At 47.5% G+C, this 26982-nt stretch overlaps 13 protein-coding genes and 2 non-coding genes across 15 annotated transcripts; 5 read left to right on the forward strand and 10 right to left on the reverse strand.

The window, feature by feature from the left end:
* Nucleotides 1–72: 72 nt before the first annotated feature.
* BKA55DRAFT_579750 (uncharacterized protein) lies at nucleotides 73–890 on the reverse strand. Its single transcript, XM_046193904.1, has 2 exons — nucleotides 235–890; nucleotides 73–181 (listed from the first exon to the last, which is right to left on the reverse strand). The coding sequence occupies exons 1-2, from the start codon at nucleotides 528–530 to the stop codon at nucleotides 172–174; spliced, it is 306 nt and encodes a 101-aa protein (XP_046044749.1). The 5' UTR covers nucleotides 531–890; the 3' UTR covers nucleotides 73–171.
* A 58-nt stretch (nucleotides 891–948) lies between these two features.
* Nucleotides 949–1846, reverse strand: BKA55DRAFT_579752 (uncharacterized protein). The gene is made up of 3 exons (XM_046193905.1): nucleotides 1508–1846; nucleotides 1348–1457; nucleotides 949–1295 (listed from the first exon to the last, which is right to left on the reverse strand). Exons 1-3 carry the CDS (start codon nucleotides 1577–1579, stop codon nucleotides 1139–1141), a joined length of 339 nt encoding a protein of 112 aa, XP_046044750.1. The 5' UTR covers nucleotides 1580–1846; the 3' UTR covers nucleotides 949–1138.
* A 211-nt stretch (nucleotides 1847–2057) lies between these two features.
* Nucleotides 2058–4455, reverse strand: BKA55DRAFT_521710 (uncharacterized protein; the record flags this gene model as incomplete). Its single annotated transcript, XM_046188533.1, has 5 exons — nucleotides 2058–2712; nucleotides 2760–3053; nucleotides 3101–3414; nucleotides 3464–4213; nucleotides 4273–4455. 5 exons carry the CDS (start codon nucleotides 4453–4455, stop codon nucleotides 2058–2060), a joined length of 2196 nt encoding a protein of 731 aa, XP_046044751.1.
* Nucleotides 4456–5352: 897 nt separating this feature from the next.
* Nucleotides 5353–5889, reverse strand: BKA55DRAFT_708912 (uncharacterized protein; the record flags this gene model as incomplete). Its single annotated transcript, XM_046200751.1, has 1 exon — nucleotides 5353–5889. One exon carries the CDS (start codon nucleotides 5887–5889, stop codon nucleotides 5353–5355), a length of 537 nt encoding a protein of 178 aa, XP_046044752.1.
* Nucleotides 5890–6379: 490 nt separating this feature from the next.
* BKA55DRAFT_t269 lies at nucleotides 6380–6479 on the forward strand. The gene has a single exon. It is a non-coding gene; the product is annotated as a tRNA-Leu (tRNA).
* Nucleotides 6480–6616: 137 nt separating this feature from the next.
* On the reverse strand, nucleotides 6617–8031 carry BKA55DRAFT_742446 (Metallo-dependent phosphatase-like protein; the record flags this gene model as incomplete). The annotated part of the gene is made up of 2 exons (XM_046201505.1): nucleotides 6617–7819; nucleotides 7872–8031. 2 exons carry the CDS (start codon nucleotides 8029–8031, stop codon nucleotides 6669–6671), a joined length of 1311 nt encoding a protein of 436 aa, XP_046044753.1. The 3' UTR covers nucleotides 6617–6668.
* A 1397-nt stretch (nucleotides 8032–9428) lies between these two features.
* BKA55DRAFT_579755 (amine oxidase) lies at nucleotides 9429–11674 on the reverse strand. Its single transcript, XM_046193906.1, has 2 exons — nucleotides 9989–11674; nucleotides 9429–9932 (listed from the first exon to the last, which is right to left on the reverse strand). The coding sequence occupies exons 1-2, from the start codon at nucleotides 11254–11256 to the stop codon at nucleotides 9620–9622; spliced, it is 1581 nt and encodes a 526-aa protein (XP_046044754.1). The 5' UTR covers nucleotides 11257–11674; the 3' UTR covers nucleotides 9429–9619.
* Nucleotides 11675–12444: 770 nt separating this feature from the next.
* On the reverse strand, nucleotides 12445–13043 carry BKA55DRAFT_579758 (uncharacterized protein). The gene is made up of 3 exons (XM_046193907.1): nucleotides 12749–13043; nucleotides 12615–12697; nucleotides 12445–12566 (listed from the first exon to the last, which is right to left on the reverse strand). Exons 1-3 carry the CDS (start codon nucleotides 12972–12974, stop codon nucleotides 12480–12482), a joined length of 396 nt encoding a protein of 131 aa, XP_046044755.1. The 5' UTR covers nucleotides 12975–13043; the 3' UTR covers nucleotides 12445–12479.
* Nucleotides 13044–13313: 270 nt separating this feature from the next.
* On the reverse strand, nucleotides 13314–14332 carry BKA55DRAFT_597941 (RTA1 like protein-domain-containing protein; the record flags this gene model as incomplete). The annotated part of the gene is made up of 3 exons (XM_046196144.1): nucleotides 13314–13334; nucleotides 13578–14095; nucleotides 14146–14332. The coding sequence occupies 3 exons, from the start codon at nucleotides 14330–14332 to the stop codon at nucleotides 13314–13316; spliced, it is 726 nt and encodes a 241-aa protein (XP_046044756.1).
* Nucleotides 14333–14896: 564 nt separating this feature from the next.
* Nucleotides 14897–14979, reverse strand: BKA55DRAFT_t276. Its single transcript has one exon. It is a non-coding gene; the product is annotated as a tRNA-Lys (tRNA).
* Nucleotides 14980–16081: 1102 nt separating this feature from the next.
* BKA55DRAFT_140574 (major facilitator superfamily domain-containing protein) lies at nucleotides 16082–18153 on the forward strand. The gene is made up of 5 exons (XM_046184894.1): nucleotides 16082–16478; nucleotides 16537–17205; nucleotides 17259–17658; nucleotides 17709–17809; nucleotides 17865–18153. The coding sequence occupies exons 1-5, from the start codon at nucleotides 16254–16256 to the stop codon at nucleotides 18090–18092; spliced, it is 1623 nt and encodes a 540-aa protein (XP_046044757.1). The 5' UTR covers nucleotides 16082–16253; the 3' UTR covers nucleotides 18093–18153.
* Nucleotides 18154–18752: 599 nt separating this feature from the next.
* BKA55DRAFT_544177 (uncharacterized protein) lies at nucleotides 18753–19604 on the forward strand (the record flags this gene model as incomplete). Its single annotated transcript, XM_046190671.1, has 2 exons — nucleotides 18753–19535; nucleotides 19590–19604. 2 exons carry the CDS (start codon nucleotides 18753–18755, stop codon nucleotides 19602–19604), a joined length of 798 nt encoding a protein of 265 aa, XP_046044758.1.
* A 687-nt stretch (nucleotides 19605–20291) lies between these two features.
* BKA55DRAFT_679717 (uncharacterized protein) lies at nucleotides 20292–21190 on the forward strand (the record flags this gene model as incomplete). The annotated part of the gene is made up of 1 exon (XM_046198184.1): nucleotides 20292–21190. The coding sequence occupies exon 1, from the start codon at nucleotides 20357–20359 to the stop codon at nucleotides 21188–21190; it is 834 nt and encodes a 277-aa protein (XP_046044759.1). The 5' UTR covers nucleotides 20292–20356.
* Nucleotides 21191–22740: 1550 nt separating this feature from the next.
* On the forward strand, nucleotides 22741–25460 carry BKA55DRAFT_667112 (uncharacterized protein; the record flags this gene model as incomplete). Its single annotated transcript, XM_046197811.1, has 4 exons — nucleotides 22741–23976; nucleotides 24072–24090; nucleotides 24352–24511; nucleotides 24561–25460. Exons 1-4 carry the CDS (start codon nucleotides 22800–22802, stop codon nucleotides 25458–25460), a joined length of 2256 nt encoding a protein of 751 aa, XP_046044760.1. The 5' UTR covers nucleotides 22741–22799.
* Nucleotides 25461–25614: 154 nt separating this feature from the next.
* On the reverse strand, nucleotides 25615–26936 carry BKA55DRAFT_579764 (HAD-like domain-containing protein). Its single transcript, XM_046193908.1, has one exon. It carries the CDS (start codon nucleotides 26664–26666, stop codon nucleotides 25902–25904), a length of 765 nt encoding a protein of 254 aa, XP_046044761.1. The 5' UTR covers nucleotides 26667–26936; the 3' UTR covers nucleotides 25615–25901.
* Between the last annotated feature and the right edge of the window lie 46 nt (nucleotides 26937–26982).

The following is a 26982-nucleotide window of genomic DNA, read 5'->3' on the forward strand; positions in this document are numbered from 1 at the left end:
TGTTCTCCCAAGCTACCCTGAGGCTATCACCATAAGCAAATAATAAACGCTGAGACAAGAACAGGAACGTGTATCAGAAGATGAATTATGATATCATTATTTAAACGCTCTTATAATATAATTATCAACGCCATTCCGGGAACATTCCACAAGCAAAATCGTTTAATAATCTCAGTTCTCCCTGCATCAAATGTTAGCATTATTGAGTTAAGTTTGAAGGTCAACAAGACTTACAAGATGGCTAATTCAAGATCGCCTTGGATCTTTGCTTTCAGTTGTAACTCAACATCGAGATCCATATCCAATCTCACGCGAGGTGCGCTGCTTTTCTTTCCCGTCTCTTGGCTCGCTGTTTGAACAGACTGTTGATTTTGGGGCTGATTGAGGGTTCCCTGAGACCCAGTGTTGGATCGATCAACCTGGTTATTCTGTGAATCTTGGGTCATTTGTTTTGACTCGTTTTCGCTGGAATAATCGCTTTGATCGCCGACATTTGATCGGGCGTCTTGAGTTGTCTCTTCTGTTGCCATTGTGGATATCTCATGAGATGATTGGGCGAGATTTCTGGTGGTATTTTTGTTATAATTTGAACAAATTTAATTGATATTCAGACTATTGAAGTTAGCAAGATTTAGGAATTGGTCTGTTCTGTCTTGATGAGTTAATATGATATCCAGGTGGCGATGGGAAAAGTGGCACTATGATGTCAATGCCCCCCATCTGCAAGCAAGGAAAGGTTTCATCCAACACGTGACCATGATGTCGATGCGTATCACTCTGTCGAACGATTGGTGACAAAACTGCAATTGATTTCTATGGAAGACGCAGTTGTACCGTGGAACTGCTTGGAACAGGAGGCTGAGGAAGCGTTCCATCGAGATCTGGCTAGGGGAGGCAAGAAAACTTAGGACCCAGATCCTAAGCGACAAAGATATTTAGGTAAATTAGCCTAAGTTTAGGGGGACCTTTACTAAGTTTATTTTGGCATCCTATTTTATCAGTCTGTACCCCTGTCCCCAACTCACGCAAGTCATCTGCAATCCACGCAATGCTAGCTGTCTTTCTGGACGACCGATAGTTCCATGGCAATTTGCCAAGTCAATTAGATAACTACCAAAGCCTGTTGTGCAATGACTGTCTAAGGTCGATCGAACCCTCCAGCTCCAGGACCTTCTTTAGCAAGAGGATGGAACTCAAAAGACCTAACAAAGATGCCCGAGTCCAAGTATTTCTTTGCCCATTCCCTCACATGCTCTGAACTAACATGTGCCGCATACGCGTCTCGATCAGTAAACCTTGAGCATTGAAGTCAGTTACAGTCGCACCTCTTAAATGCGAAGCACCTACTTCTCCATGCATACGAATTCGTCTTTGCCTTCAGTTTTGTAGAACCTGTAGATCTTGGCACCTGGCTCCTTCAAGGTGGCTTCGGCAACTTCGGCCAGACAGGCATGGGCCTGCTTATGTGAGAAAACAGACTGAGCATAACAGCGTGCTGGGGTCATACCTCGCCAATCCTGTCGGGATTCACCGCGATGGTAGAAACAGAAAAGTACTCTCCAGATTCTGCAGAAGCCATATTGAGTCAAATTGATGAAAATGTGCTGTGCGAGTCTTGTTTCCAATCTCAGAGATGCTGAGTCGCGGGTGAGAATAAACGGGGGCGTAAGCACTACCATGGTCCGGAACTCCGTGCAGTCAAGATGTTGAGTAAGGATTACTAGCTATTGCTGACTGCAGTTCACCACTCTTTCTTTTGCCGGCAAGAACATGGGATCCATCATATCTCACCTCATACCAAGTGAACATTACAGAGGTACGACTTCGCTCCTTAGACTGGATTGGCATCTCGAGTTAGTTCAGAGACAAAACAGAAGCTGAATACAATAAATATATAATGTCGCTCTCCCTTGACTAATATCAGGTATCTTCTAAACTGTATACAAAGTTATACAGACGAGCCAGTCTATCTTTGCCATAAGCAGTGGCCATTATCCAGCTCGCCAACGCTTCCTCATTAGTTCATATGCTCAATAAAAAATCATACAGTAGCTTTGCTAATGGAATTCCTCCTCTTCTGTCGCCTCAGTTAACGTCAATTCCAAGTCTCGTTGATCTCCCTTCCAGATGTCCTGGTCGCTTGTTATTTCAACTTCTTTCCCACGCGGAGGCTCGTTTTGTGAGCTCAAGCGCAGGAATTCGCCCGCTAGGGCTTCCATGCCGATGTCGTCCATGCTCTCGCTCGCTGAATCCAGGCTGATTGGGTAAAGGCTGCTATATGTGCCGTCTTGGGTGAGCGCCCGTGTTGTAGCTCTGATATCCTCAATCATGCTGTTGTTTGTCCATTCTTCACGCTTGAAGGTTCCATTCTGCCATCCGATGGTCATTAAGCCTTCTGTGATACCGCGAAGTCCCTTGCACCAAGATGCTATTGACAGGCATCCGCGCGCCGCCAATATGAAGTAAAACTGAGCGTCAGATGCATCGGGATTTCGAAACACCTCGTTGATTAGGGTGAGAAGTCCTGGAGTGATGAACATGGTGAGATTTGTTGTCTCAAACCTTTTCCGGTATATGTATACAAGTCGCTTGAGCTGGTGGACGGATGCTTCATGCGTCGCGGTGGCAAGCTCGCCTTCCCCAGCGTCTTCATAGCTTCGACGTCCGAGGAATGGGCGCCATATGTCTATTATTGCTGTCTGGTACCAAATGCTGCAACTATCAGTTTACAATCTCAGGATGGATTCTAACCCACTCACTGTAGTACCAAAACATGATGGGGGCAGTTTTCACCCCTCTGTACGTCCTCTGGAAGGATACTGGCCCAGTCAAGCAACAACTGATACATCTGACGTGCATGTGACATAGGCAGGCGGCTGAAGTGGTTATAACCTTCTCCAAATATTTGGTGTACTTTGGCCCAGAACTTGGATATCCACGTAAACGTGCTACCCATATGCTCATTCAGGAGCGGCCCAGATACATCTCCTGGTATAGGTAAAGATGGCTGGTGTCGTATTCGGTGTTTCGCTCGGAAGTTGATACAGTGCAGACTGCACGAAATTAGTATGGGTGTCTGGATGGTCAGGGTCATACCAACCTGTGCCAGCCAAAGGTCCCCCAAGCGGCAAATGATGCTGCTGTCCGTAATTCGTCGTCGTCGTTGAAATTGGGCACAGCTGTTTCCTCACCGCCGAATAGACCAAGGCAACGGCCAATTTCTGTGCTGGCGTCGAGATATATAAGACCAACTTTGTCTTGGCCATGCTGGTTGCAAGTAAGGACAAGAAACATTGCTGATGATAACGTAGTGATGGCAGTGTGGTCTGGTAGATCCTCCCATCGCCTCTTGGCTTCTCTTAGAAACGCAAGAGATAGTTTTTGAGCTCGTGGTTCAAACTGAGAGTATGAAGCCTAGCCATGTCAGGTAGATTTCAATCAAGGAGAATAGAAGGCAACTTACGCAGGACCAGGCAAGAAGTGAGCTGAAGAGCAGGGGAGAACAGAAGCGACCGCCGCCTGCTAAAAGATCGCGAATAAATAAATCGGCATCGAAGAATGCGAGAAGCGGGTGCTCGTTTACAAGGTAGAATGATATGGCTTGCGCAGCGAGGTTTTCGGGTATAGGTATGGAAGTCCACTGCCATATTTGAAGAGACTCCAGCCGAGGATCAACTCCATTATCTCCAGTGGTATCGCTTGGTGTCGAGAAGGATTCAGAAGTTGTCGGTGTTTCCGATCTCTGGCCGAATTCTATCGGGATGTGTGGTGTCAAAGGTGATGTTGCTTGTTGATTCGAAGATATCAAGGCTCGTTTGTTAACTGCTAGTAGACCAAGATCTACATCCTTGATATCAAGAGTTTCTAGAGGAGGGAATACACCAGAATATCGCATGTTGAGGTCTAGCTCTATTGTTGAGTCGGCTGAAGTTCCCGCGGGACTGGTGGCCAAGGGGTCGGTTGGTGAAGGTGACTTTATAATGCCCGAGTCAAGAACCTGCAAGAAGTCCGATACAGACTCGCTGCTGCGCAATCTCTCCAGGAGGGACTGGGTGTGTTCATCAGGGGCAGTTCTCAAGAGCTCCAGTGCCTGAAAGAGATCTTTAGAGCCCTTCCTCAGCTCCACCATCTTCTCATGAGAAACCTCGGCGCGATATATACATTGCTGTCTTCGGCTTGCGCAGGCCGAACATGTTGGTTTATGACCATCACACTATAGGTAATAAAAGCTGTTACTCATACATGGCGCCAATACGATGCAGCAGGACAAACCTTTGATTTCCTGAGGCGGCAGTTGTTGCACGCGACTGATGTCAAGGCTGCCCTGGGTATGTCGGAGACATCGAGGGGCACGTATTGCGGCTCATGATCTGTCTTGAGAGACTTTCTGGGCAACAACTGTCGATTAGTCTTTTGGTGCTCTTGTGCTCGTGTGGGTTTATTTGAGCTGTTCATCAGAATTTTGATGTCAAAACGAGTGTAAAATCGAAGCGTTTAGTTGTTCTTGAGAATTTGCCTCCTCTGAGTGGCAAAGAGGAATGAGATTTTACTGGGGTCACCTGCCAGCCCCAAAGAAGAAAAGATAGGCACTACACTAGAGTGAAGTAAGGTAAAAATGATTGTGTTGGTTCGGGTATTCTGCCAGTTGAAACGGTGATAGAGGCAGTGTAAACGTGTGGCATATCGGCTGTTGATTTCTGGGCTGTTGTATCGCGGGAAGAGAGACAGATGAGCGTGACTGACTAAAATAAAGTCCTGTCTTGATTCCGTTTTCGAAGATCAGGGAGGACCCCGCTTCGCCTGTGCGCCGACGCACTTGATTGGAGGATTTGAGATGGTTCGGGCTACAGTCATACGATAGGGCTGTTAGTGCATAAATCTTGATTGGCCATAGTTCCTGGCTATTGGCATATCCCTGCTTTTGCCAGAGTCGTTGATATCAATATGACGTCATATGGCTCTTCGTCAACAACTCAGATTTCCCCCAAATCTTGGCAGAAGTTGTTAATGTCGAGCTGAGATCGCATCAGATCGGAAGCGGGACACGAATACTAACCGAAATAAGGAGTAGCCACTTCAGGTCAGTTCAGATCACTCCACAGCCACGGTCAGGGACACTGTACGACCAACTGATCGAATTGAGTTTATACACATCACATTTCTTGGGCATTTATGGATTTCGATGGTTACTGGTATATCAATAAATTCGATTCAAAGCTTGACAAATTGCTACCTCCAATGACTTCCCTTTTAACCGATCAACAGATGCGATTACCGAATAGGCATAAATGAACTTGGCAAGAACAAGACTTCAAAGCTTCAAAGCTCCAAAGAATAGTTAGTAGCTTTAAATCATGGAAGAAGTCCGTTCTCTCGCATGAATACCTTGTTGATGTGACGGTTCTTCTCTTCCTCAGTCTTGGGCTTCTTGCTTCTCTTCTTCTTCTTCTTCTTCTTCTCACTTATCCTCTCAGAAGCACTATCCAGAGAAATAGACGTCCAGGTATCCTGCCATACTCCACACTGTCCCTCAGAGCTTTCAGTGAGGTACTCGTGGTGCGAACCCTGTTGACGGTTCGAGCCACCATGCCGAAAAGAAGAGGGCTCAGAGATTGGCTCTTGTCGAATCTCATAGTCAAGCTTAAGGAGCTGTTCCTCAATTAGTTCCATGATCTCTCGGGCTTCGTTGTGTCGCTTCAACAGAATATCAATTTGAATTTCTTTGGAAGGATCTCCGATGCGAGGCACCTTTGCCTGAGGCTTCGTGGGCTCAACAAATTCCATCTCTTCGGTCGCGGTGGTGACGTCTTCAGCCCAGTCTTCAATGCATTCCGCAACCCTGTGACCGTTGAAGTAGTATTCGGCAACGTCTTGGGACTGGACGGACATATTGATTGTTTTCCTTTTACTGTGAGTTTGCGAACTATGTGAGAGGAATGGCTGTGTATGAAGCTCAAGTTATGTTGGAGCGAGTTGTTGATGAATTGATGATAGAATCTGCAACTCGTGCTGGCTTTATATAAGTAGTCTGCGCAGTAAATGCTAAAAGAGATTAGAACAATTGATTCATGGTCTTATTTGCTGAAATGGAATCGAACAATATTAACCTGTCTTGTTCCGTGATCTGGCCGGTTTGTTCATCCGAACAGGACATGTTCAAGGTTCATGGCTTATCTTTGTGGCTGAAAGTCTCATAGGTCCCGGAAAGATAGATTTAAGCATAAGTTCACGAGAACAAGAGACAAATTACACCGTTTCCTTCGTGAAAGCCTCAGAACAAATAGCACGAGCTTAGATGGGGCATCTTGTTCAATCGAACCATTATCGCTGAGGCATCTGGTCTGTGCTACGAACGAAATTCAGCATCAGCACTAGCTTGGGTGAGATGGCCGAGTTGGTTATGGCGCCAGGTTAAGGTTAACCTTAACACCAATTTCCTGGTGGAGCAATCCTCCTGGGTTCGAGTCCCAGTCTCATCAATGAAATCTCTTTTTGCAGTCACTAAAGGATAGAATATTACCTATCTTTTTGAGCAGAGATCCTATAATTTTGATTGACGGTTAGGCATGTTGAGAAGGGTTGTCACGGTGTAGGGAACGAGAAGATGAGGTTGGGGGAATCACTGTCTATAATTTTTACTCTACATGCAATTAATCTAAACGCTATTCTTACAACATAATCCATGCAACAACCCCTGCGAAAATAACCAAAGACGAACTGAAAGCATTGTGCAATCCAAAATGCGACGCTAAGGAAACAGGTCTCGTCGAAGGTGTCGGTGTAGAAGAGCTCGCAATGCTGAGGAACGTCTTCTGGTTCGGAGTTGCGGCGTACGCATCCGTGTTAAAAGTCGAGTTCAAAGAGATTCTGCCGACGACCTCATCCGACTCGAGGCGAATATGCGAGTCAATTTCATAATTCTTGAGACCTTCTTGTGTGACGACGATTTGGCGACCGCCTCGGATCCAGTCTCCGTAGCCACCGTAGCCGGTATGTTGACCGTAGCAGAGATTGATGCCATTGCCGGGAAGATCCATATCACCAACCTTGTCTTCCCACTTGTAGCACCACGAATTGGCATGGTCATGTCCAGAAAAGAGACCAATGACGCCAGGTGTCGCAACAAGGGCTTGCATCAAGGGTAGATCTTGATCGCTGTAATCGCAACCTCCCTTCTTGTCTGCGCACCATCCCGCACCCTGCTGAATGACAGTTTCGTCATTGATACCAGGATGATAATTTTCATCAACACCATTGTTCTGCAGCATGAGAGAAGCGTACACGGGAATGTGAACAAATGCCAGTGAAGGAATGTTCTTGCCGTGTTCCTCGCGCAGATCAGCATTGGTCTCGTTGAACCATTCCACAACACTCTTGTCAACCCAGTTAGGCTGAGAACCGCCTTGGTAGTAAAATCCACCTCGACTATCAAAGAACCAGAGGATGAGTTCCGGTGTGCAGTTTGAACTGCAGTTCGATGCGTATACGGGGAGGTAGTAATTTGTTGTTCCGGCATCGCTTCCTGGGACCATTGAATCTGTTCGAGACCCAGGCCATGTATGCTCGCGTTCCAACATGGCGGTTCCGTTGAGGTTGCGATTGTGATCATGGTTTCCGTACGTTGAAGCCCATGTCATATTTCGATCAACCATGGGGGAGACGATTTGATCGATGTATACCGTGCTGTTATGGGTGAATGTTGATTCGCCGTTGATAAGGTCTCCGTTCAGGACTACCAAGTCTGGTAACTCGGCATCGATCACGTCGCCCATGACCTTTACTGTCCTGGCATCTTTCTCGGGTCCTATTGAGGAGGCGTCTATTTCTTGGTCAGCGACTTTCTTTGAGTCATTGTAGTTTGAATATCGTACCCTCAGCGAAATGGAGATCTGAAAAGACGGATATTTGGAATGTTCCATCGTTCTTGAACTTCAATGGGTCGAGGTTACTGTTGTCAACCTGATCGCGCTGAGCTACTGCTCGTAGCGACTGTCCGACCAAGAAACTTGTGAGAGCGAGTGATCGCAGCATGATAAATGGTGACGGATAAAGCCTTTATATGAAACAGTTCCTGGAATTGGCTTGGATAGTCAGGGGGATGGTATAGCGCCTACGTCAAAGGCTTGAGAGTGTACAACCATCGAACTCTCGAAACGGGAGACATGATGGGTTTTGATAGTTGCAACAAAAGGATATCAATCGACTATGACGCGTTGAGATACCTCGCCAAGCCATGATGGGTGGATATCCCATGCTCGCGTGGTGTACTACTCAACTCGGCGTCCGAAGCAATGAATTACGCGGTCACTCTTCGATGATTCGTCTCTCATAATCAACTGTTGGCCTCGGAAACCTAAACCTTAACTTTAGATCCCTTGGCGTGGCTTGGACATGTGCTTCGGCCAATAAGTGCCCTGCAAGTACGACATAGCCAAGTCTTGGCGGGTTCGGTAAGTATGACAACTGATTTGCCGACCTATCTCAACGGGGTTATGAAACCGCTGACTCGCTAAATCCGATGCTGATACTCTACGGATTTTAGCTGTTTGATCACTGTTATTCCGTAAACCGGGGTTGTTTCATGGGAGTATGAGAATTGAAACTAGTTTTGGGCGAATCGCATCGGATGCGACCGACGTATTTTCTTGGTTTTGCCTTTAGTGAGGCTTGGGACCTGAGCGGGCTGACCGGATTTAGGACACTTAAACGTGCGTTAGCAGCCGATTCATAGAACAAATGCAGGACACCCAAATCTGAGTCAGTATTAGCACATACATCCATGACATCAATTGCCAAGACTTTTCCCTCACTAACAATTAAGTCGGTAATTGAAGAGGCTATGCGAGCCGCGTCACTCTATCAGCAGGCTGCATATGATTTCCAAGCATTTACTCCATAAACCAGAACCGATTGGGATAAACGTTTACGCATTGACAGAAAAATAAAGGGCGGGGTTATGGTTATTGTGATCATGGCTGCTCTCCCACTCTTCTCCCACTCGGTCATGGTCGATCAATCATCAAAGAGATGGGGGAGAAACCTTGCCAAGAACTGCCGAGAAGCAGGGAATCGGTTCAGTCGCCGATGTGCCCCGAGGTGAATCCGCGTATATCTCATTGAAGAGTTTTCAGTTTGACAAGTGGTCGTACGACAGCCTCAATTGCTTGCTTCCAGAACTTGGACCGTCATATCGTCGCAAATTGTTTGGCCCCATACGAGATTACTTATGCAGCCTGCTGACAAGCCAGTGCCACGCGAGATCCACCATCTTCGGCCCTACCCGGCTTCGCAAACTCTATCATATTGAGATGCATAAGGCACATGTAGAGAAAGTATTTACGGTCTTGCCGTTGGAAACTCAAACTCTATCAGCAAATGACTTGGTCGCGAGATTAGGATAAAAGGGTTCTGAACGTGCGTTGACTGAAAACCCCAGCCACTTGATTTATAAGCCTCCAAAGCGGTATCGGCGACAACATGCAACAAACGCATCAGAATGACAGAACATTGAGCAAACCAATAACAGTCCCTTAATCTCATTATAGTACCCAAACCTTCCGTCGCATTACAATCATTACCATCATGCATAATTATTTACAGAGAATTGACATCAATCTCCTCATTCTCCCTCTTCGACATCATACGGAAACAACCATCCGTTATCCTCATCATACTCATCCAAAAATGTCGTTCCATGAAGGTTCTCGTACCTCTCCATGTCGAACTCATCGTCACCGGCTTTTCCGTTAATGATGTTTCCAATCTTGTTAGCGATATCACGGCCTTCAGTGTACGCGCCGTGCAAGAACCCAAAGAACTCTGCGGAGTTGGCTTCTCCCGCGAACCAGAGACGCTCGACGTTGGCGCGCATGTTTTGATGCTTCTCGAGGGTCATCCCGACGGGCCAATTGCTGTAGGAGCCATATGCCCAACTGCGTTTCGTTAGTCAACACGTCAATCGAGTGTGAGCCGGTTGTTCTAGACTTACGGTTCAGTGCTCCAGCGAGGGTATGCAAAGTCAGTCGGCGTCGTCACGTTCTTGTCAGGAAACATCAATCTCAGGACGTCGAGAATCTGTTCCATCGTTTCATTGTTTGTCTGACGTTCCACGCGCCATGCCTGCTCTCCAGTAACAGTTCCAAAGAGAATGTTGGAACCTGGAGCGAAACCGTCAGGGTTGAGTGATTGGAAGAGAGGGTATCGGCCACGCTCGAGAGGATCGGCATAGAGGAAGAATTGCGTTTGGTTGTCCCAGAAAGCCTCTTCGAACTGCATGAAAATCTTGGTGTACGTGCCCATTGCAAATTGATCAATGGCACTTTGCTTCCAGTCGGGGAGAGGGGGGCTGAACTCGGTGGTATTGCTCTGCAACACGCCCAGTGAAAAGGTACAGATCGCGTAGTCGGCCTGGATGCAATCACCTTTATTCGTTGTAATTGTCACGCCGTCCTTGCCGTATTTGATGCCTTCGACCGTGGTCTCAAGTCGTAGTCGCTTATCGCCATCTTTGAGGAACGTCTTGGCTTCCTCTTGTATGATGGTGCTGAAGCCACGCTGGTCAACGACGAGGTTGCTGACATTGCTGAAGTAACCAAATGTTGCGTTGCCGCCAGCCGTTCCGAAGACGAGACCACTCTCGTCAGGTGTCCAAGCGGATTCAAAGTCCCATTTCCACCAGTCCGCGGCTTGGGCATGCATGTCATCCTTGTCTGGGCGCCATCCTGCTGAGCGAATGGCAGCACGTACTGAAGTATCTTGCAAGTTGCCTAGCAAGAGGCGACCAGCTTCCGCTTCAGCCTTTCCGTAGATCGCTTCTAATTCGTCGATCTTGTCGCTCCAGTCTGTCTCTCCTTTTTGATCAAATGTCTTGTATTTATCATAATCGGACTCATGCGACTCCAACTTGTACTTCTTTGCCAATTGCCAGATGGGATTTTCGTGTGTAGCGGCCGAGCCGATACCCTCGACCCAGTTGGCGCCAAACTCAATAGTGTAAGGCTGTCCAGCTGCGTTCTTGCCAAAGGATTGTTTCCTCATTCGCCCACCAATGTAGTTGTTGTGCTCTAAAATGATGAACTGGTCAATGCCCGCTTTTGTCAAGTTCTGGGCGGCCGCTATGCCCGCAACACCGGCTCCGAGAATAGCGACCTTGGTCTTCGTGCAGGACCCTTGCTTGTCCCGTGGAAGGACTGCAGAATGTGCTGTTGTGAATAGAACTGTGAGAACAGCTGTGAGCTGCGTGATTGAGTGCCTCATCTTGCCGTTTCTGATGGATTATCGAGGTATAGGCAAACTTGAATCAATGGAGTTGTCAATGAAGGCTGAAGGGACTGGAACGACCAAAATGGCGCCTGGCCCTTTATGTTACAGGAGCTAGCATGTTATCCTACTTCAAAGATAAACACCCCTCGCTTGAAGGTTAATCAAGCGACCGCCATCCATACCAATGTTGAAGACCAAAGGCGCCAATTCCCCTGGAAGTTTCCTAGGCTACGATGCATGTCTTGGTTCAGCTTTTCACTAGCTCACATCACCTAGCAACGCCAGACCAAGTCGCGATTGCCTGTGCAGATCTAGGAACAGCTTCCTCAATAGGCATTCAGAAGCTGATCTAGTGGAAACATCGATTGGCTCCAAACTGCGCGATGGTTCAGCCGTGGCCTAGACCTCAAGGTCGCATTATGGTCACGGGAGAAGTGTCAAGGGACCCAGGCTAGCGTGAGCTAAAAATCCCGCAATTTTACGAACTACCAGCGAAAGCCAATCCAGTGATCTGTTGAAGAAGCTTGTTTTACGGTTAAAATCTCTGGCAATTTATCTGGGGATATTTGTATAGCTATGTAGCTCCCTTGATAATGATTTCATGTGGAATTGTTTTGGATATGTGGCTTGCTGAACCGGTGAGCTGACTTTCTTCTGCGACATACTCATTTAAATGCGCCAGAACGGCAGGGAGAAAAGTCTCATGTTCACTCTATACATTGCATTCAATTTCCTTTCCGAGCTTTGATCTCCCTGTGCCTTCTTGATTGGGATTTTGCATGAGACTATCGAGCGGTGACTTCAATAGTGTCCGTTGGAAGCTAAGGTCCGGGGTCTAAGATCGACGCGCATGATAAATCGTACCTTGAAAAAAAAGTGAAACATATGTAGAGACGGCTCGGGGATGGACATTTCGGACGATTGTTATGGACTTCACGGTCTGGTCGCTGGGTATACGAGACATCACGAGGAGCAATTCACAATCAACCAGTTTTCCATGCAACTCCGTGACATTGGCAGTGTTACAAGACGGTTTGGTTTAAATCTCAATAATATACCCTGATTTCTTCAATGCTTGATGGATGATGACATTCTGTTCTCGGAGCCATCGCAACTGTTATCATGGCTGATGCTACACACCTTAAACCTTCCCGTACATGAAGATCTCGACTTTATTTATCACCCTGCATCATCTTCATGAAGACCTAATGATATTGTCAGTGATATAGACGACAAGGAGCCGGGTAGGTACGACCAACATCGGGGTTAATCTCGACACCAGCGTTTTGCATCTCAGTGGTCAACTGCAGCTGTCATTAGCACTCGCACATAGAATCCATCCAGATACATACTGTTGTCGCCGCATCACGGAATTCCTTATCCATCATGAGCTTCATGATATCCATCTTACTCGGTGGCTGAGAAGTGTCAAGCCCTATACCAGATAATCAGCCGAGGTCTCAATTGATTCATTGAAGTTGCCTACCCTTGCTCTTGATAACATCTCCCATCTTCTGCATAGCCTCAATGGCCGGAGGATGACGGCTCAGCTTCTCGAAAGTCTCACGGATATGAGGGTCATTCATCATCGACTCGAGTTGATGCATGTTGGGAGGCTGGTCAGCAGAGGCGAATCGACGTGATGTCACGTGGATCTGACGTGTCGCGACGCGCAGCATCGGACGGGCGATGATTCTTCGTAGAGCAAACATGATGGGCTGTACCGTTGGTGATCAAAGCGATCCAGCAGTGAGATGAGTGAAGGCTGAAAATTGCTGTTGTCGCGGGATGACATCAGGATTCGGCCAATGAACAGCGGGGTTGGACCGGTTATCTTATCTTATCGTTTCTTATCGGTAAGGATACGCTGCTCCCATCATCTCGATATGGCTGTAATTCTTTGGAGGATGCCACAAGGCGGATTCGGTAATTCGGACTTATTGAAGCTGCGTGCCAATATCTTTTTTTAGTAATTATTTTCACGTCTAGGTAATGCTGCTATGCTACCTGTCAAAGATCTCTGCCATCGTCCAAAATGAAGCATTTTGGTATCAATTGAAAGCCATAAAGATCTAATTCTATCTGCATAATGATGATTGTTCTCATTTTCTTTAAGCAACTGGGATTGACTAAGCTCTATATTCACGTAGATGCATGATATCCTCACCTGCCTCATCAATTCGCGTCTGTCCCCTCCACTTCATCCCCGTACCGTTCTTGACCAGCCGTCCCGGGTGAATGATTAAAAACAAGAGCATGACCAAGAACATGAGCAACGCGTCGAAGAGATAGATGAAGACTTCATGCGAAATGACGAACCCCCCTTGTCCTTGAAGATACTCGACTGCACGGACAATACTGCGAATGATCATGATGATCGTCACAGCCTCGATGGTTCTGAAGTATCGCCGCCACCGTACCAGAGATGAGTCCAAGAACGGCCCAGTTTCTTGTCTGATGCGTATGTATAGGTACAGCGATGTGAGTATGAAGACACTCAATGCGCCGAGCTGTACTACCAGACCAGCAATGAGAATAGTTCGGCCTTTAGCGATGGCATCTGGTTCGCCGGAGGCAGGTATGATAGCGCCTATAAACTGACTGACAATGCACGCAATGTCAATGAGGACATATAGCTTTGTCAACCATCGAAGACTTATAAATGAAAGATGTTGGGAGTCAAGCGCCGTGGCAACGCGCCGAAGACTCATGTAGATCGTCGCTGCGAGGAAAGGCGTTCCGGCAAGGAGGAGGACGTTCTGCAGGATGAAAGGACCTGCTTTATCGGGGGTATCGTGTGCTTGAGCTCGACCGAAGTAACCGAAGATTTCGCCTCCATTCTTGTTAGATGGTGTTATGGCCGAGGTTGTAGGGTCTACTTACAGATGCCACCGAGGATGAAGGGGATGAAGAACCAGGCTCGAAGGATGAAGAGGAATATCAAGTGGGCTAAAGTGACAATTCCGAAGAGAACAACGAAAGATATCGCGGCTGGTTTGTTGGGCAAGTATTCGAAGAAGACAATTTGAGTCCCGTTCACAACGGGTCCATAGGGTCCATCTCCGCTCATTCTCGGATACGAAAATTGAAAGAAGGATAACGATATGTGAACAACGACCTCAAGACAGGACAAAAGGTTCGGCAGAAACAATTGAGGGTTTTCTGACAAAGGCAACGCTTGGAGATCAGAAATTTTCTTCTAGACAGGACAGACATTTGGGCGTTCTTAAAGAGGTTCTAATGATAATTTTCGTATTCTGAATGCGAATATTCGCGAGCTAGCGGTCACGGCCCCTTGACCAACCCACCAAGATGACGCGGTCAGTGGAACTGGCTCGGATTGAGTGCCATTTTCACTCATTGAAACGAGTCAAATTCTGATGAGATCTCCGCTCAGTTATTTCAAGTGCAGTATGATATCGTCTTAGCAGTTGCAGGAGGAATTTAGACAAGAAGACACATTGGAAGCTCCCATGTTATCGCCTGGGGCCAACAGTGGGGCCGACGTGAGACCGAATATCGCCTTGTCACAGAGTCGTATTATCTTCCCCAGAAAACGGTTTACAGTCCATCAAGAGTGCAAAAATACAAAAAGAGATGCCTCGCTATTGCTCGCAATCGTTTTTATAGGAACAGCCCGATGCGGGGGTCGAACCCGCAACCTTGAGATCGCGTACTCGTAAGAGTCTCACGCTCTACCGATTGAGCTAACCGGGCGTGGCTCTGATTGGTTGCTTTTTGAAGCGCCAGTGAGACCTCAGTTCCATTCCACTGAGCTCTACGCTGTCTCCTGTCTCCAGGGTAAGATACCTACTATAGTACGAATTGACATCTGTGAACTCGCGTGTTGTCTCCAAGCATAGCTCTGTATCTGGCTAGTTGCAGTATTGGGGCGGTATCTAGGAAAACATTTATAAAGAGTTTATTCTGCCTACTTTGAGGTTGTAGGCCCTCGTTGCGTTGCCTTGATCTGATGCGAAATATGGTTTTTTGTCTTTGTGAAGCACCCGACTTTGAACCGTCATAATACAACACAGAGCCCAAACCAGAACCGAAATCAAATCTACTGTTTTATTATTATCATTTGTCTTCTAGCTATTAGTCAATCAGCGAATTCGAACCTCATGTCTACTGTATCATGCGAACTCTTGCCTACGGAATGGGCTGCTGGGGCTTGAAGCATCTCGGAGCAAATGGAGCGGCGACGGGTTGAACGGGGAAATTGTACCCTGCTTCCGAGTGGCTCTTTTCATCGCCGAGCCCACTTTTTGAGCTTCTTGAGATATCCACTGAAGCGGACAACGTCGTTACTCACCATTATTGCCGTCTGGACATCGCCATAAGGAAAGACAAAAGGATGAAGTATAACCCCCCCAAGATTGATGAGGAGGATGACTTGAGTGTAAAAAGTCCGTTTTATGCAACTTTATTTGACGAGGAATATTCCGGAGAAACTCTCGGGTAGTGTTGTTGACGCCATCGAGACACCTTCGCACGCGTTCCAGAAACAGACCAACTGACGAACATGTCGACTTGATCAGCAGAGCCACCACTTCCAGAAGGACTACAATTGCGGCATTAACGGTAATGCCAAGCCTAAAATGCGCGAGTAAGGCTGATCCCTTTACGGATGTAATCTGTTTCATGTCTCATTGCAAGCTCTTTTCCATGTCGACCCACCAAACTACGCGGGACATCGGCATAAGATGTAGCGGAGATTTGGAGTTTTTAAGCCAATGTTATGTTGGAGACATTCGACATACCCTTCGAGAGATTGCACCATCGCCTATGTGTCGCATATATGGTCAAAATATTAAACTAGACTGGCGTATGCCGGCCAATCTCTACCATTGCACCATTTAATCCTCAGCGCACGATATACATCAATGGGTCTTACAAAAATGCCCGAGCTACTTATATACCGAGCTTGGCACACCGATGGGCTATAGTTGACCGAGTACCGACACATTTCGCAACTCGGGCCTGGCAATATGGCAGACAAGAAGTCGACCACGATTGACGACCCCATCATTTTGGCGTCTGACTCTGATTACGACTACGGTTCAACACAGAAGCGCGCCTACTTCACCGGCGACACGTTTGTATCTGGAGGAGCTACAGAGCTGTACAAGCCTATTCCAGAATATGAAGGCATTCATAGATATGACCCAACTGCCGAATGGACGGAAAAGGAGGAGAAGAAACTAGTCAGACGGGTAAGATCATTTGCTGTTGGCGCCTCAAAGCTGTGCTAACCTGTCTGGTGCCTTGCAGTTAGACAAGAGAATCTGCTCTTGGGTTTGCCTCATGTTCTTTGCGCTCCAACTTGATCGTGGCAATATCTCACAGGCTCTGAGTGATGGAATGCTCGACGATCTTGGCCTCAACACCAATGACTACAACTATGGAATGATGATCTTTTACCTCTGCTTCTTGTCAGCAGAAGTACCGTCACAAATGATCTCCAAGAAGCTCGGCCCTGACGTTTGGATCCCGATTCAGATGGTGACATGGAGCATTATCGGCATCTGCCAAGGGTTTGTCCAGGACAAGCAAAGCTTCTATGCAACTCGCGCTCTGCTGGGACTGATCGAAGGTGGATTCATCCCGGATGCTCTTCTCTACCTCTCATATTTTTACACCAACAGGGAGCTTCCTATGCGCGTCGGCTTCTTCTACTGCGCTTCAAATGGTACCTTCATCGTAGCCGCGTTTCTGGCATACGGAATCCTTCATATGCGCTCGGTCGGAGGTTGGGAAGGGTGGCGTTGGCTGTTTGTCCTCGAGGGCACACTGACGTTCTTCATCGGCGTGGTGTCTTGGTTCTACCTACCACCTGGCCCAACACAAACAGCTAGTTGGTTTCGAGGGAAAGATGGTTGGTTTACGGAAAGAGAAGAAGTCATCATGGTCAACCGTGTCTTGCGAGATGACCCCGGCAAGGTAGGTGAACTATGTCCCTTACAACCTCTAGCAACACTAACATAGTGGTACAGGGAGGCATGCACAACCGTCAAGGTCTCACACTCAAGCTCCTCTGGGATGCACTTATGGACTACGACCTTTGGCCACTCTATGCGATCAGTTGGACCATGTTAATCCCTACAAACCCCGTCACTGCCTATCTTACCCTCAACCTAAAGGCCTTAGGATTCGGCACCTTTGAGACGAATCTGTTGACCATTCCAGGATATGTTCTTTTCCTGGCGCACTTGATCCTTATCTCTTGGTACTCAGAGAAGATCAACAACAGGATGGCTCTCTTGCTCTACTATTCCTTCTGGTGTTTTGTGTTGCTCTTGACTCTCGAGCTGCTTCCCGCAAATGCTAGTCCTTGGGCGTGGTATTCAGCAACAATATTGATGATTGGCTTTCCCTACATCCACTCAATCAATGGTAAGCATGAGGAAACTGCTTCATTAGATACCCCACTAATAAATCTGCAGTCAGTCTCACGTCGCGAAACGCTGGCTCTGTCCGCACCAGAACAGTGGGTAGTGCCATGTACAACATGATCTGCCAGGCAAGCTCTGTAATCTCATCTCAGGTTAGTTTAAGACCACGTTCATCGCTATCTCAATCGCAGCTAACGATAACCACAGATCTATCGTGAGGACGACAAGCCTCTGTACCGACGGGGAAACAAAGTTCTCCTTGCACTTGTTGGCTGGAATGTGGTTATGACAATCTTCATCAAAGGATACTACATGTGGCGAAATAAGACACGAGAACGCATTTGGAATGCCATGTCAGATGGGGAGAAGGACGAGTATCTAAGGACGACCAAGGACGAAGGTAACAAGAGACTGGACTTCAGGTTTGCTCATTAGCGTTTCATGAAGAAATCATATAATAGAACCAGAGTTATCATTCTAGAGTACAAAACCAGAGTTTCTGAAGTCATAACCTGAGCAACGTTAGTATCCGCCAACCTATGGGGACAGAGCGAGACTGGACATCATACATGCTGAAAGCATCTCTGCAAGTATGAGCTCTGTAGCTATCTCGGGCCCAAGACCCATGGATGGGGAAAAGAACAACCATAACATAGAGAGGTGTTATGCCTGCATAGTAGAACGGTTATCAGATGGAAGTCTTTTCAACATTTATCCATGAGCTCGAACAGAGATATGGGTGTTTAAATGTTGTGTCCAAAACACCCCAGATCCCATGTTCTCACCTATTGTTCACGTGGCTTGAGCCAGAAAACAACGACTTGCTCTTGTTCAACAAACCCCTTTGTTGTGAATGAGCACATGGACGAAAAAGGAACAAGCTGAACAAGCCATACAGAAATTGTGAACACCGAGGATGAGACCTCAATACATGGCATCGTATCACAGCAATTTCATACTATAATAAGTGAACTAGATTCGCTTGTCTATTCTCCAAAACAACTCACCTCAGCTCTTCGGCATTAACGCTTCCAGCTACCACCAACCTACATTCTATCAACTTCAAAAAACATCCTTCCCACATCCAACGTTAAAATGGAGTCTATTTCGAACAAGTTTGGCTACAACAGAGGAGCCATCATTCTTGATGCGTTCTCGATTGTGACGAACCACGATCAACAAGAGTTGTCATCTACTGACAGGGACACCCTGGAACAAGCGGTGGATGACATCATGTTAGTTCTTGGCAGGATGGAGGGCTTGACCTTCGTAGAGTTTGAAGTCCTGGTTGCGTATGCCGCTCGGATCGACCCAACAGAGCAGCTCAACTTTCTCGACACTCTGGTCGACATCATTCGGGCTTCCCGTAAGGTTGACTCCTTCACTGAGTACGATAAGAAGTTTTTGAACTTCGTCGAGGGTATTCGCAATGGGCTCGCTGCTGCTCGGGGCGCAAATTTCGGTGTGTCTGTCCAACCTTGGCAAAATGCTCACATCGCCCCGTATGTTCATGATCAGGGGCTGGCCGCCGTTGACTTTATGCAAGCTCCAAGCGGCGAAACTACTCGTACTTGGAAGTCTGAGTTCGAAGAGGTCAGCGAAGCAGGTACATACACCCGTTCGGTCGTTGAGACGGTAACTGGTGATACATCCATGTCTGGCGGCTTTTACACCACAATGTCCATGACATCGAGCTCATTCACCCCTTCAAACGTACCTATGCTTGATAGCTGTGAGACATCGGTCGATATCAAGCAGTCTATTGAAGACTCCGCAGAGATGACTCCTGAGGGTGGATTTGATGAAGGGCGGTTTCGCAGTACCTTGGAAGGCATGTCGAGCCTGAGATTTGAGTCTGAACCCCCTGTCCATCTCCCTGTGAGTTCTTGGGATGGCCTTTCTTCGGGTGATAACTTTTAAGATGCGTTTTAGTATTGGATGGCATGAGTTGGAGGATAGATGGATAACAAGGTAAGTTTGTAAGTATGATTGGCCTTTTCTTCCTACAGAATTTGTCAGCACACTTGAAAATAAGTTGATTCGATTGCTTTTATTTATTCCTGACCCTTGTGCAATTGTGGCCTTTGTACTTTGTGAAACGTGTGGCAGCTGCTCTGATTGTCGATGGGCTTAATGACAGGGAGGAGACCCGATGCGCCCTTACAACACTGCCTCGTACCAGTCATTTCAAAGCCTGAATCAATAATCAGAATTGCAACTGAAACTTCATACATAGAAGAAAGAATGTGTAGCTTCTGCTGTGTGCCCGGAATGTGTGCTCGGAGCTGTTGGTGGCGTCGTTTCAGCAACTGAAAGCAGCCGGACCAAAAACATCGTGCCAACCTCATGTACATGTCTGCAATTAGCTAGCACCGAATTAAGTTGTGCCACATGACTTAGCTACATCTCGAATCAGTGTACTACAGTTAACTACATCCCCTCTGCGATTACCCATGGCACAAGACGCAAACGGGACGAATGGGAGCCATGTCTCGGATGCTAGCAGCTGTCGAACGAATGCCTCAAAGCAGTTCGTTCTATCCCCTAGACGACTACGTGTGATACAGTCAGTTACATGGAGGTGATTATAAGTATCGTGTTCCTCAAGATCTACGTTCCGCACATTCCATCGCTCTTTATTTTGTTCGTTTTCACATGCCCCGACATTGACTCGTCACTAACATTGATTTCGTGTCACGATGAAGTCCACCTTCGCTTTCTTTGTTGTTGCCCTCACGGGACCAATCTTTGCACGCTTATACAAGCGCGATGAATGCGCAACTGCCTGCACTGATGCATACAATTCATGCCGAGTTGAACCGGATGCTAGCCAAGCCTTGTGTGCGGAGGACTACGAAAGATGTCTCGGGTTCAACCCATTCTTGGGCTCAAGCTCAATCACAGTTCCGACAGCATGTTCTAGAGGCACTATCGGTGCTTTGAGCACAGCTGCTGCGGAGTCGGCCACTACTATCGACACGCGCTCGAGCGCTTCCAGCTCTTCAGCACCCGGATATGGCGGGAGTTCATCTTCTCCTATTGGTACTGACACCACGACTCCCGCAGTCAGTACAGACACCAGTATACCTGAAACATACGACTGCGTTACCGAGTGTAACGGTGACTATAACACCTGTCGCACCGCACCGGATGCCAATATGGCTAGCTGTGCTGCCCAGTACGCCCAATGTCTCGGGTACAACCCGTTCAATGGAGGGGGTTCACTGGTGACACCAACTGCTTGCTCTGTCCCTGCTTCTGTCAATACTCAAGTTACTCAGTCGAGCTCAAGCCCGCAACAGTCAGAGGTGGCTTCACAATCTGAAGGCACCTGGCATGATACAACAGTTGGACTGGCAACATCCTACCAACAACCAATATCCACCTGCGATGCTGGTACATGTATGGATGGTACTACGACGGATGGCGGAGCTCCAGGAATGGCGACTGAGCCGCCGGTCATTGTTGACGCGGCTGGAAGTGTCGAACCTGTGATAGGCCTTGCAGTCTTGGCAATTGTTGTCGCACTTTAGGACTTGACTGACAAAAGTACCCGATATAGACCGCAGTATTGTATTCATAAGAGCTATCGAATGCACAAGATACATGTACATAGCTCTTCGTTCCCGCTGCGCAGCAGGACCCGTTCCAGTATGTGAATCATATTCTTGTGACTTACCAACCCTTCTTCTCCCAAAATTCTCGCAGTGGGGCCCATTTAGGCTTCTACATTTCGCCTAGGATTGCATTGTACCCCTCAGGGGAAAGCTTCTTGCCTGGGATCGACGACATCTTCGTGATGGCATATTCAACATGGCAACAATCATCCGCTGTCCATGGGTGATTTTTTCTCTTGCAAGGGCACCCAGGGGGAAGAAAGATTTTAGCGGAATGTCGAATACCTTTATGATGAGTCTTCAGTGTTTTCGAGCCGACGTTGTTGGATAAGGAATCCCGATAGAAAGATTCAGCGATTTCTTCGAATGTAAGGGGAGTCTGGTCCGGGCGATGGGATCTGGACTATGCAATCAGTGATCGATAAGTCTATCTCCCGTCAGTGTGAAGGGCGATCGCTCTGATAAATTTGGTAATTGCGTAGTCGTCGCTGATATACACGTAGTCATAGTGTTTTGCTCGAGAGAAATGCTTTCTCCACTTGAAGTATCAAGTGGTTGGATTGACTTCGCCATCTTTGGTTTCATTTATCACATGATTTGAAAAGGTGAACCTGTCAGACCGACCTCATTCTGAAGTGCTTTTAACAGTTGACGTATCGTATATCCGGGTTCGTCTTTAGTGATCTTGACAATGACACTGTCATAGATGTCCGAATGTACTGATGGTATGATCAGGTCGCGCATTGCCTGTTCGTTCTGCGCTCTTTGTTGGTAGGATGCAAGCTCAATTTCGGCTTCTCGACAAAGTGAAGTGTGCAGGAGTATGATACTTTCCTCGGAAAGTGTTGGCCTTCAGGTTCGTGTATGATTCAACCTTGGGAGGTTGCAGTTTGTCGTTATCTTGTTCTGGCTGATCGGGGTCTATCGCGTTCCATATCTCAAAGCCTTTGGCGATGCTTCGCAGCTCAAAGAACCAATCGATCCGTTGTTCCTGCGACTCGAGCTTTAAAATTCTTGGTGGTTGAAAAGTTTTCACTTGTTTTCGAGGGGCCATTATTTTCGTTGAGGCTGATCACTTGATAGGAAGATACGGCAAGTTTGTTTTGTTTTGATGTTTGGGGCGTGAAGCTGTATTCGGAATTTGGACCACTAACGATGTGGAGATAGCTTCATTCTGTGAATCGTCGCTACCATGAGACTAAGAATTTGGATGGCTGCGCCAATTGCTTAGATACCGTACTTTGTGCTGCTTTATCGGCTGGAAATCATTGTATATTCCGACTAAGAATTGTATTTTTGAGCTGCTATAATCGTCTTCCTTCGTATCGAATGTCCCCTTACTCAGTCTCACTGGCCCACCTAAATATCATTAATCAGCGGGAGATAAGCAGCGCGGAAGACTAACCGTAACGAGCAGCATCCCATCCGCAATCTGATCTATAAGCAGGCTTCACCATCCGCAAACAACCATGTGTTTACTGTGAACATCAGAAAATTTCCGAAGTCTTTCCCCGCTAACCCAATCATGAGCTGCCTAGGCTTGACCCGATACGAAGTGAAAGCCTGCAAGGCATGCCAATTATCCAAGAGAAAGTGCACGAAGCAGCAGCCCAAGTGCCGCCGTTGTGACCTTCGGGCCTTGGATTGTCTCTATGAGCCTTTACCTAACACCTTTGTCTATCAAGCTACACAGAATTATGGGGGGCAAGCGTCTCCGGCGGGAGTCTCCCCGGGAGCAGAGTCGTTGCAGCCTGGACAAGGTGGCAGTTCGTTTGAGCTGGTAGACATAGGAGTGGATAATCATGTGCACCACCAAAACACTCCTGGGACTATCTCGTTGGAAGATTTGAAGGTGGCTTGGTTTCTTGATCCAGATTCTTGGAGGACAGTTCCGATTCGAGAGTCGAATCGGGCGCATCTCACGACGGACATGATTCGGGGACTTTTATATCAGACAAGAGATTGGCTGAGCGACTGGATCCGAACCGGAAGTAACGTGTTTATACATCAGGAACTATACAGAAATAGTCTTCCCGACTGCATTGGCGATGCCTTCACAACACTGTCTTCATATTTGTCAAGATCACCGGAGACCAATGAGATGGTGCTTCGGATCGCAGAGCAGAAGGCTGAGAAGTTATTGGAATATGAGGGCAGCAGAAGCACCGAAATAAGTATCCTAGAAAGCCTAAGCCGTGTCCAAACACTTCTGGCTTATTGCACGATCCGCCTGTTGGACGGTGATCTGCGTCAACGTCACAGAGCTGAGCAGCATCTTGAGACTTTACAAGATTGGACGAAGGAAATGATGTCTGGCGCTTTTCAGGCAACAGCTAGTGGGGCTATTATCATGGAGAACCATCTCACGAACCGAGGTCCTCAATATTTCACATTACCACTGCTTCTGGGCCAGTTCTCTCCTGAACAACTACTCTGGCATTCGTGGGTATTGTCAGAATCTATTCGAAGGACATGGTGTGTATCCATGGGCCTTCAGTCAGGCTATGAGCTTCTGAAAACCGAATCTGGTCCCTGTTACGGGACCTTGCCCATCACCACGAGAAAGGGACTTTGGGAGGCGACGTCGGCATTTACTTGGACAAAGATGTGTGCAGAGAGCAACATAGGCTTTATGTGCAGGAACGACCATGAGAAGGCCATGGCGGATATGTCTCCCAGCGATATTGATGACTTTGCGCTATGTATGATGGAACTAGATATTGGTCCTGATAGGATGGAAAGGTGGAAGTCGGAACGATCTGGGTGAGATGAGCAGAACACAGAAACTTTGGACCAGCGTTTCGCCAAGCCTTAATGTATAAGCAGCGTAGTGGAGGAAAAACATGATGATTTAAGTTCAGGGGATCGTTCCGCTCTGGATTGCGGGTTGCTTTGTTATCACGCCCCGCACATCCGCAACTTTCCGCTGGCTGAGTAAACAACAAGAAGGGAATCCATCTATGCGGAATCAAGTATTTAAACACAAGGACCCCGTTCGTGTTCAGCCCCAACTACATACTTTTATTTCAATAACGATATTTCACCTCCTCATCCCCAGAACAGCCCATCATGGTAAGACAATGGATTCTTAATGACCAGCAGGGTTTTGAGACGTCGCTCAAGTACGAAGACAATGTGCCCATTCCATCTCAAGATGAACTCGGCTCAAATGAGGTTCTGGTCAAACTCCATGCAGTCAGTCTCAACTATCGAGACCTCGTCATTGCCACATCAGATGTAGGTGTCTACATGCCGAGAGACGTCGACATTAACTGAAAAGGACTAGCAATTCGGCCCCATCACCCCACCCATGGTCCCTCTATGTGACGGAGCGGGCTCAGTTGAAGCTGTCGGATCTTCTGTCAAAGACTACAAGCCTGGTGATCGTGTCATCACATTCCCTGCACCGGACGTGGTGGTGGAGAGGGGAAGTGACGCAGAGGTTAACATGTCTGATGTACCAACCATGCTCGGTCTAGGTACCAAAGGAACGCTTCGAACTCATGGAGTATTCTCGGAAGGGGCTCTTGTTCATGCACCGGAGTCTCTTGACTGGCTCCAAGCTGCTACTCTCCCCGTCACCTGGCTCACAGCTTGGAATGCCCTCTCAGAACTGAGCAAAGAACAGATTGGACCACACACCTGGATCTTGGTTCAGGGAACTGGAGGCGTCAGTGTGGCAATGCTGCAGCTCGCATCGTCTCTTGGGCTCACTGTCGTGGCGACTACCTCGACTCAAGAGAAAGCGGAGAAGTTGAAAAGGCTTGGTGCAACTCACGTTGTCAACTATCGCGAAAACCCTACTGGCTGGGGCAAGGAAGCTCGAGCTTTGACACCTAATGGAGCAGGCTTCGATATGATCGTCGACATCGGCGGTAATGAGACCCTCAAACAGTCACTCGAAGCAGTGCGCCCTTATGGATCTATCCAGATCGTTGGTGCTGTTGCGCAAGACACCGATGTCGTTCCTTTGATGGGTGCTCTCATGTTCACGTGCACTGTTCGTGGGTTTCTCATGGGAAGCCAGAATCAGTACAAGGGGCTTGTGCGATACATTGATGAGAGGAAGCTCAAACCTGTATATGATGATACGGTCTTTGAGCTGGCAGATGCCAAGGAGGCTTACAGAAGGCTGAAGGAGCAGAAGCACTTCGCTAAGGTCGTGATCCGCATCGACCATGACTAGATCCGTCGCTGGGAGAACAAACTTCAGCTTTCGGAAGTATTAGGTTGGGAAGTTTTCTGGAATCACAATTATATATCTAGAATTATGTCTATTGTTGTTGAATTATATGAGGGTTTCGTTCCATCAGTGGTCATTATCGGGGTATGATCCTTAGGCGTTATATTACGCATCGGTGCGCACCAGTTCAATTCGGACACAATGATAAAGACGCATGTCATGTCGCTCACGTGAAAGAACGAGTCACATTTTAGGTTCGATGCTCAATTGGGTTGTATCAACAATGACTATTTTGAGTCCTCCCGAGTTGGAGGATCCGTTGTTTGTTGTATCATCATCTCTGTTGCCCTCTAACATGAACGATATTTTCTGTCTATCTCCTTGATAGCAGGAAGGAGGTCCCTTTACTCACAATCGTGAAATACCATTGATGGGAGTCTCATCTTAATGGAAAGCATTAGTCTCACTCAAACACGCGACAATAGCCGCAATAGCAGCCAAAGTCCCATCCGGGTTCTTCACTCGCACCGTATGCAGTCCCAGCTCCTTGGCAGGATAGTCATTTCCACCCGGAAAGATTGCATCTCCAATAAACATAATCTGCTTCAGCGGAATCCCACTCGCCGCCGAGAGCTTCTTCAACCCATAGCCCTTATCAACACCCTTCTGCGTGATGTCGATAGAAGTCGCTCCACCCATGTTGATAGATAAATCCGGAAGTCGCTTGTACAAATCTGCTTGGATAATCTTTCGCTTCTCAAAGTCAGGATCCCAAACTTCCTTCGCGGACGGGGGCGCTTGTTGGCCGAGAGCGGAGAAGGTGATCTGACTGCCCCGATCTTCAATGCGCTCGCCCCAAGTCTGCTCAGGCTGAAAACCCGTTGCGTCAAGAGCAGCGTTGAAAGCCTCGATGATGTTCTTCCTCTGCTCCTCGCTAAACAGCTCCGCATATTCCACCTTCCATTCATCGCCCTTGTGCGTGTAGAGTTTTGTGCCAGTGGTAGGCATGAGCCAGAGTTTGGAGAGATCAGCTCGTGCGGGAAGACGACTTGCGACTTGTTTCTGAAACTGAGGCCAATCGCCACCTGAAATGACTGCGACGTGTGCGACGCTCAAAAGATCGGCGAGAGCTTCGCCCATTGAGTCGAGGATTGCCTGCTTGCTCTCTGCGAGAGTGCCATCGAGGTCGAATGCGACGAGTTTGATCATTTTGTTGGATATTGAGATGTTTGGTGAGCGGTGAATGACGAGTGAGGGGTTGTTGTTAGATAAGAATTGACACGGTGTTGTGAGACTCTTAAGATGAAGGAACACGCTTACTTTTTTGGGGTTCGCTGTATGACTAAGGGTAGCAATCGCATTCCTCAGAGATCAACACCTGCTATCAACAAGATAACAAGCTCCTCTAGAGAGAACAGAAACCTTGAACAGGTTTACTAATGGATTGAAGGTCATGTCTATGGTGTCTAGAAATAGTTCTTTGCATTCGCGTCGCAAGCGAACCTGATCGACCTATCGGTGCGAC

The sequence above is a fragment of the Fusarium redolens genome, assembly GCF_020744475.1.
Source record: "Fusarium redolens strain MPI-CAGE-AT-0023 chromosome Unknown BKA55scaffold_17, whole genome shotgun sequence".
Taxonomy (NCBI): domain Eukaryota; kingdom Fungi; phylum Ascomycota; class Sordariomycetes; order Hypocreales; family Nectriaceae; genus Fusarium; species Fusarium redolens.

Bases quoted from the DNA above. Each gene is read 5' to 3' on its own strand.
- BKA55DRAFT_579750 (XM_046193904.1), bottom strand. From the start codon at position 530: ATGGCAACAGAAGAGACAACTCAAGACGCCCGATCAAATGTCGGCGAT.
- BKA55DRAFT_140574 (XM_046184894.1), top strand. From the start codon at position 16,254: ATGGCAGACAAGAAGTCGACCACGATTGACGACCCCATCATTTTGGCG. The intron at 17,206-17,258 runs GTAGGTGAACTA...ATAGTGGTACAG, and splicing joins TGCGAGATGACCCCGGCAAG to GGAGGCATGCACAACCGTCA. The intron at 17,659-17,708 runs GTAAGCATGAGG...ATAAATCTGCAG, and splicing joins CTACATCCACTCAATCAATG to TCAGTCTCACGTCGCGAAAC.
- BKA55DRAFT_579755 (XM_046193906.1), bottom strand. From the start codon at position 11,256: ATGAGGCACTCAATCACGCAGCTCACAGCTGTTCTCACAGTTCTATTC. The intron at 9,933-9,988 runs GTAAGTCTAGAA...AACGAAACGCAG, and splicing joins CCTCGCTGGAGCACTGAACC to TTGGGCATATGGCTCCTACA.
- BKA55DRAFT_579752 (XM_046193905.1), bottom strand. From the start codon at position 1,579: ATGGCTTCTGCAGAATCTGGAGAGTACTTTTCTGTTTCTACCATCGCG. The intron at 1,458-1,507 runs GTATGACCCCAG...TCACATAAGCAG, and splicing joins ATCCCGACAGGATTGGCGAG to GCCCATGCCTGTCTGGCCGA. The intron at 1,296-1,347 runs GTAGGTGCTTCG...TCAATGCTCAAG, and splicing joins GAATTCGTATGCATGGAGAA to GTTTACTGATCGAGACGCGT.
- BKA55DRAFT_579758 (XM_046193907.1), bottom strand. From the start codon at position 12,974: ATGTTTGCTCTACGAAGAATCATCGCCCGTCCGATGCTGCGCGTCGCG. The intron at 12,698-12,748 runs GTAGGCAACTTC...TATCTGGTATAG, and splicing joins AGATGTTATCAAGAGCAAGG to GGCTTGACACTTCTCAGCCA. The intron at 12,567-12,614 runs GTATGTATCTGG...TGACAGCTGCAG, and splicing joins TCCGTGATGCGGCGACAACA to TTGACCACTGAGATGCAAAA.
- BKA55DRAFT_579764 (XM_046193908.1), bottom strand. From the start codon at position 26,666: ATGATCAAACTCGTCGCATTCGACCTCGATGGCACTCTCGCAGAGAGC.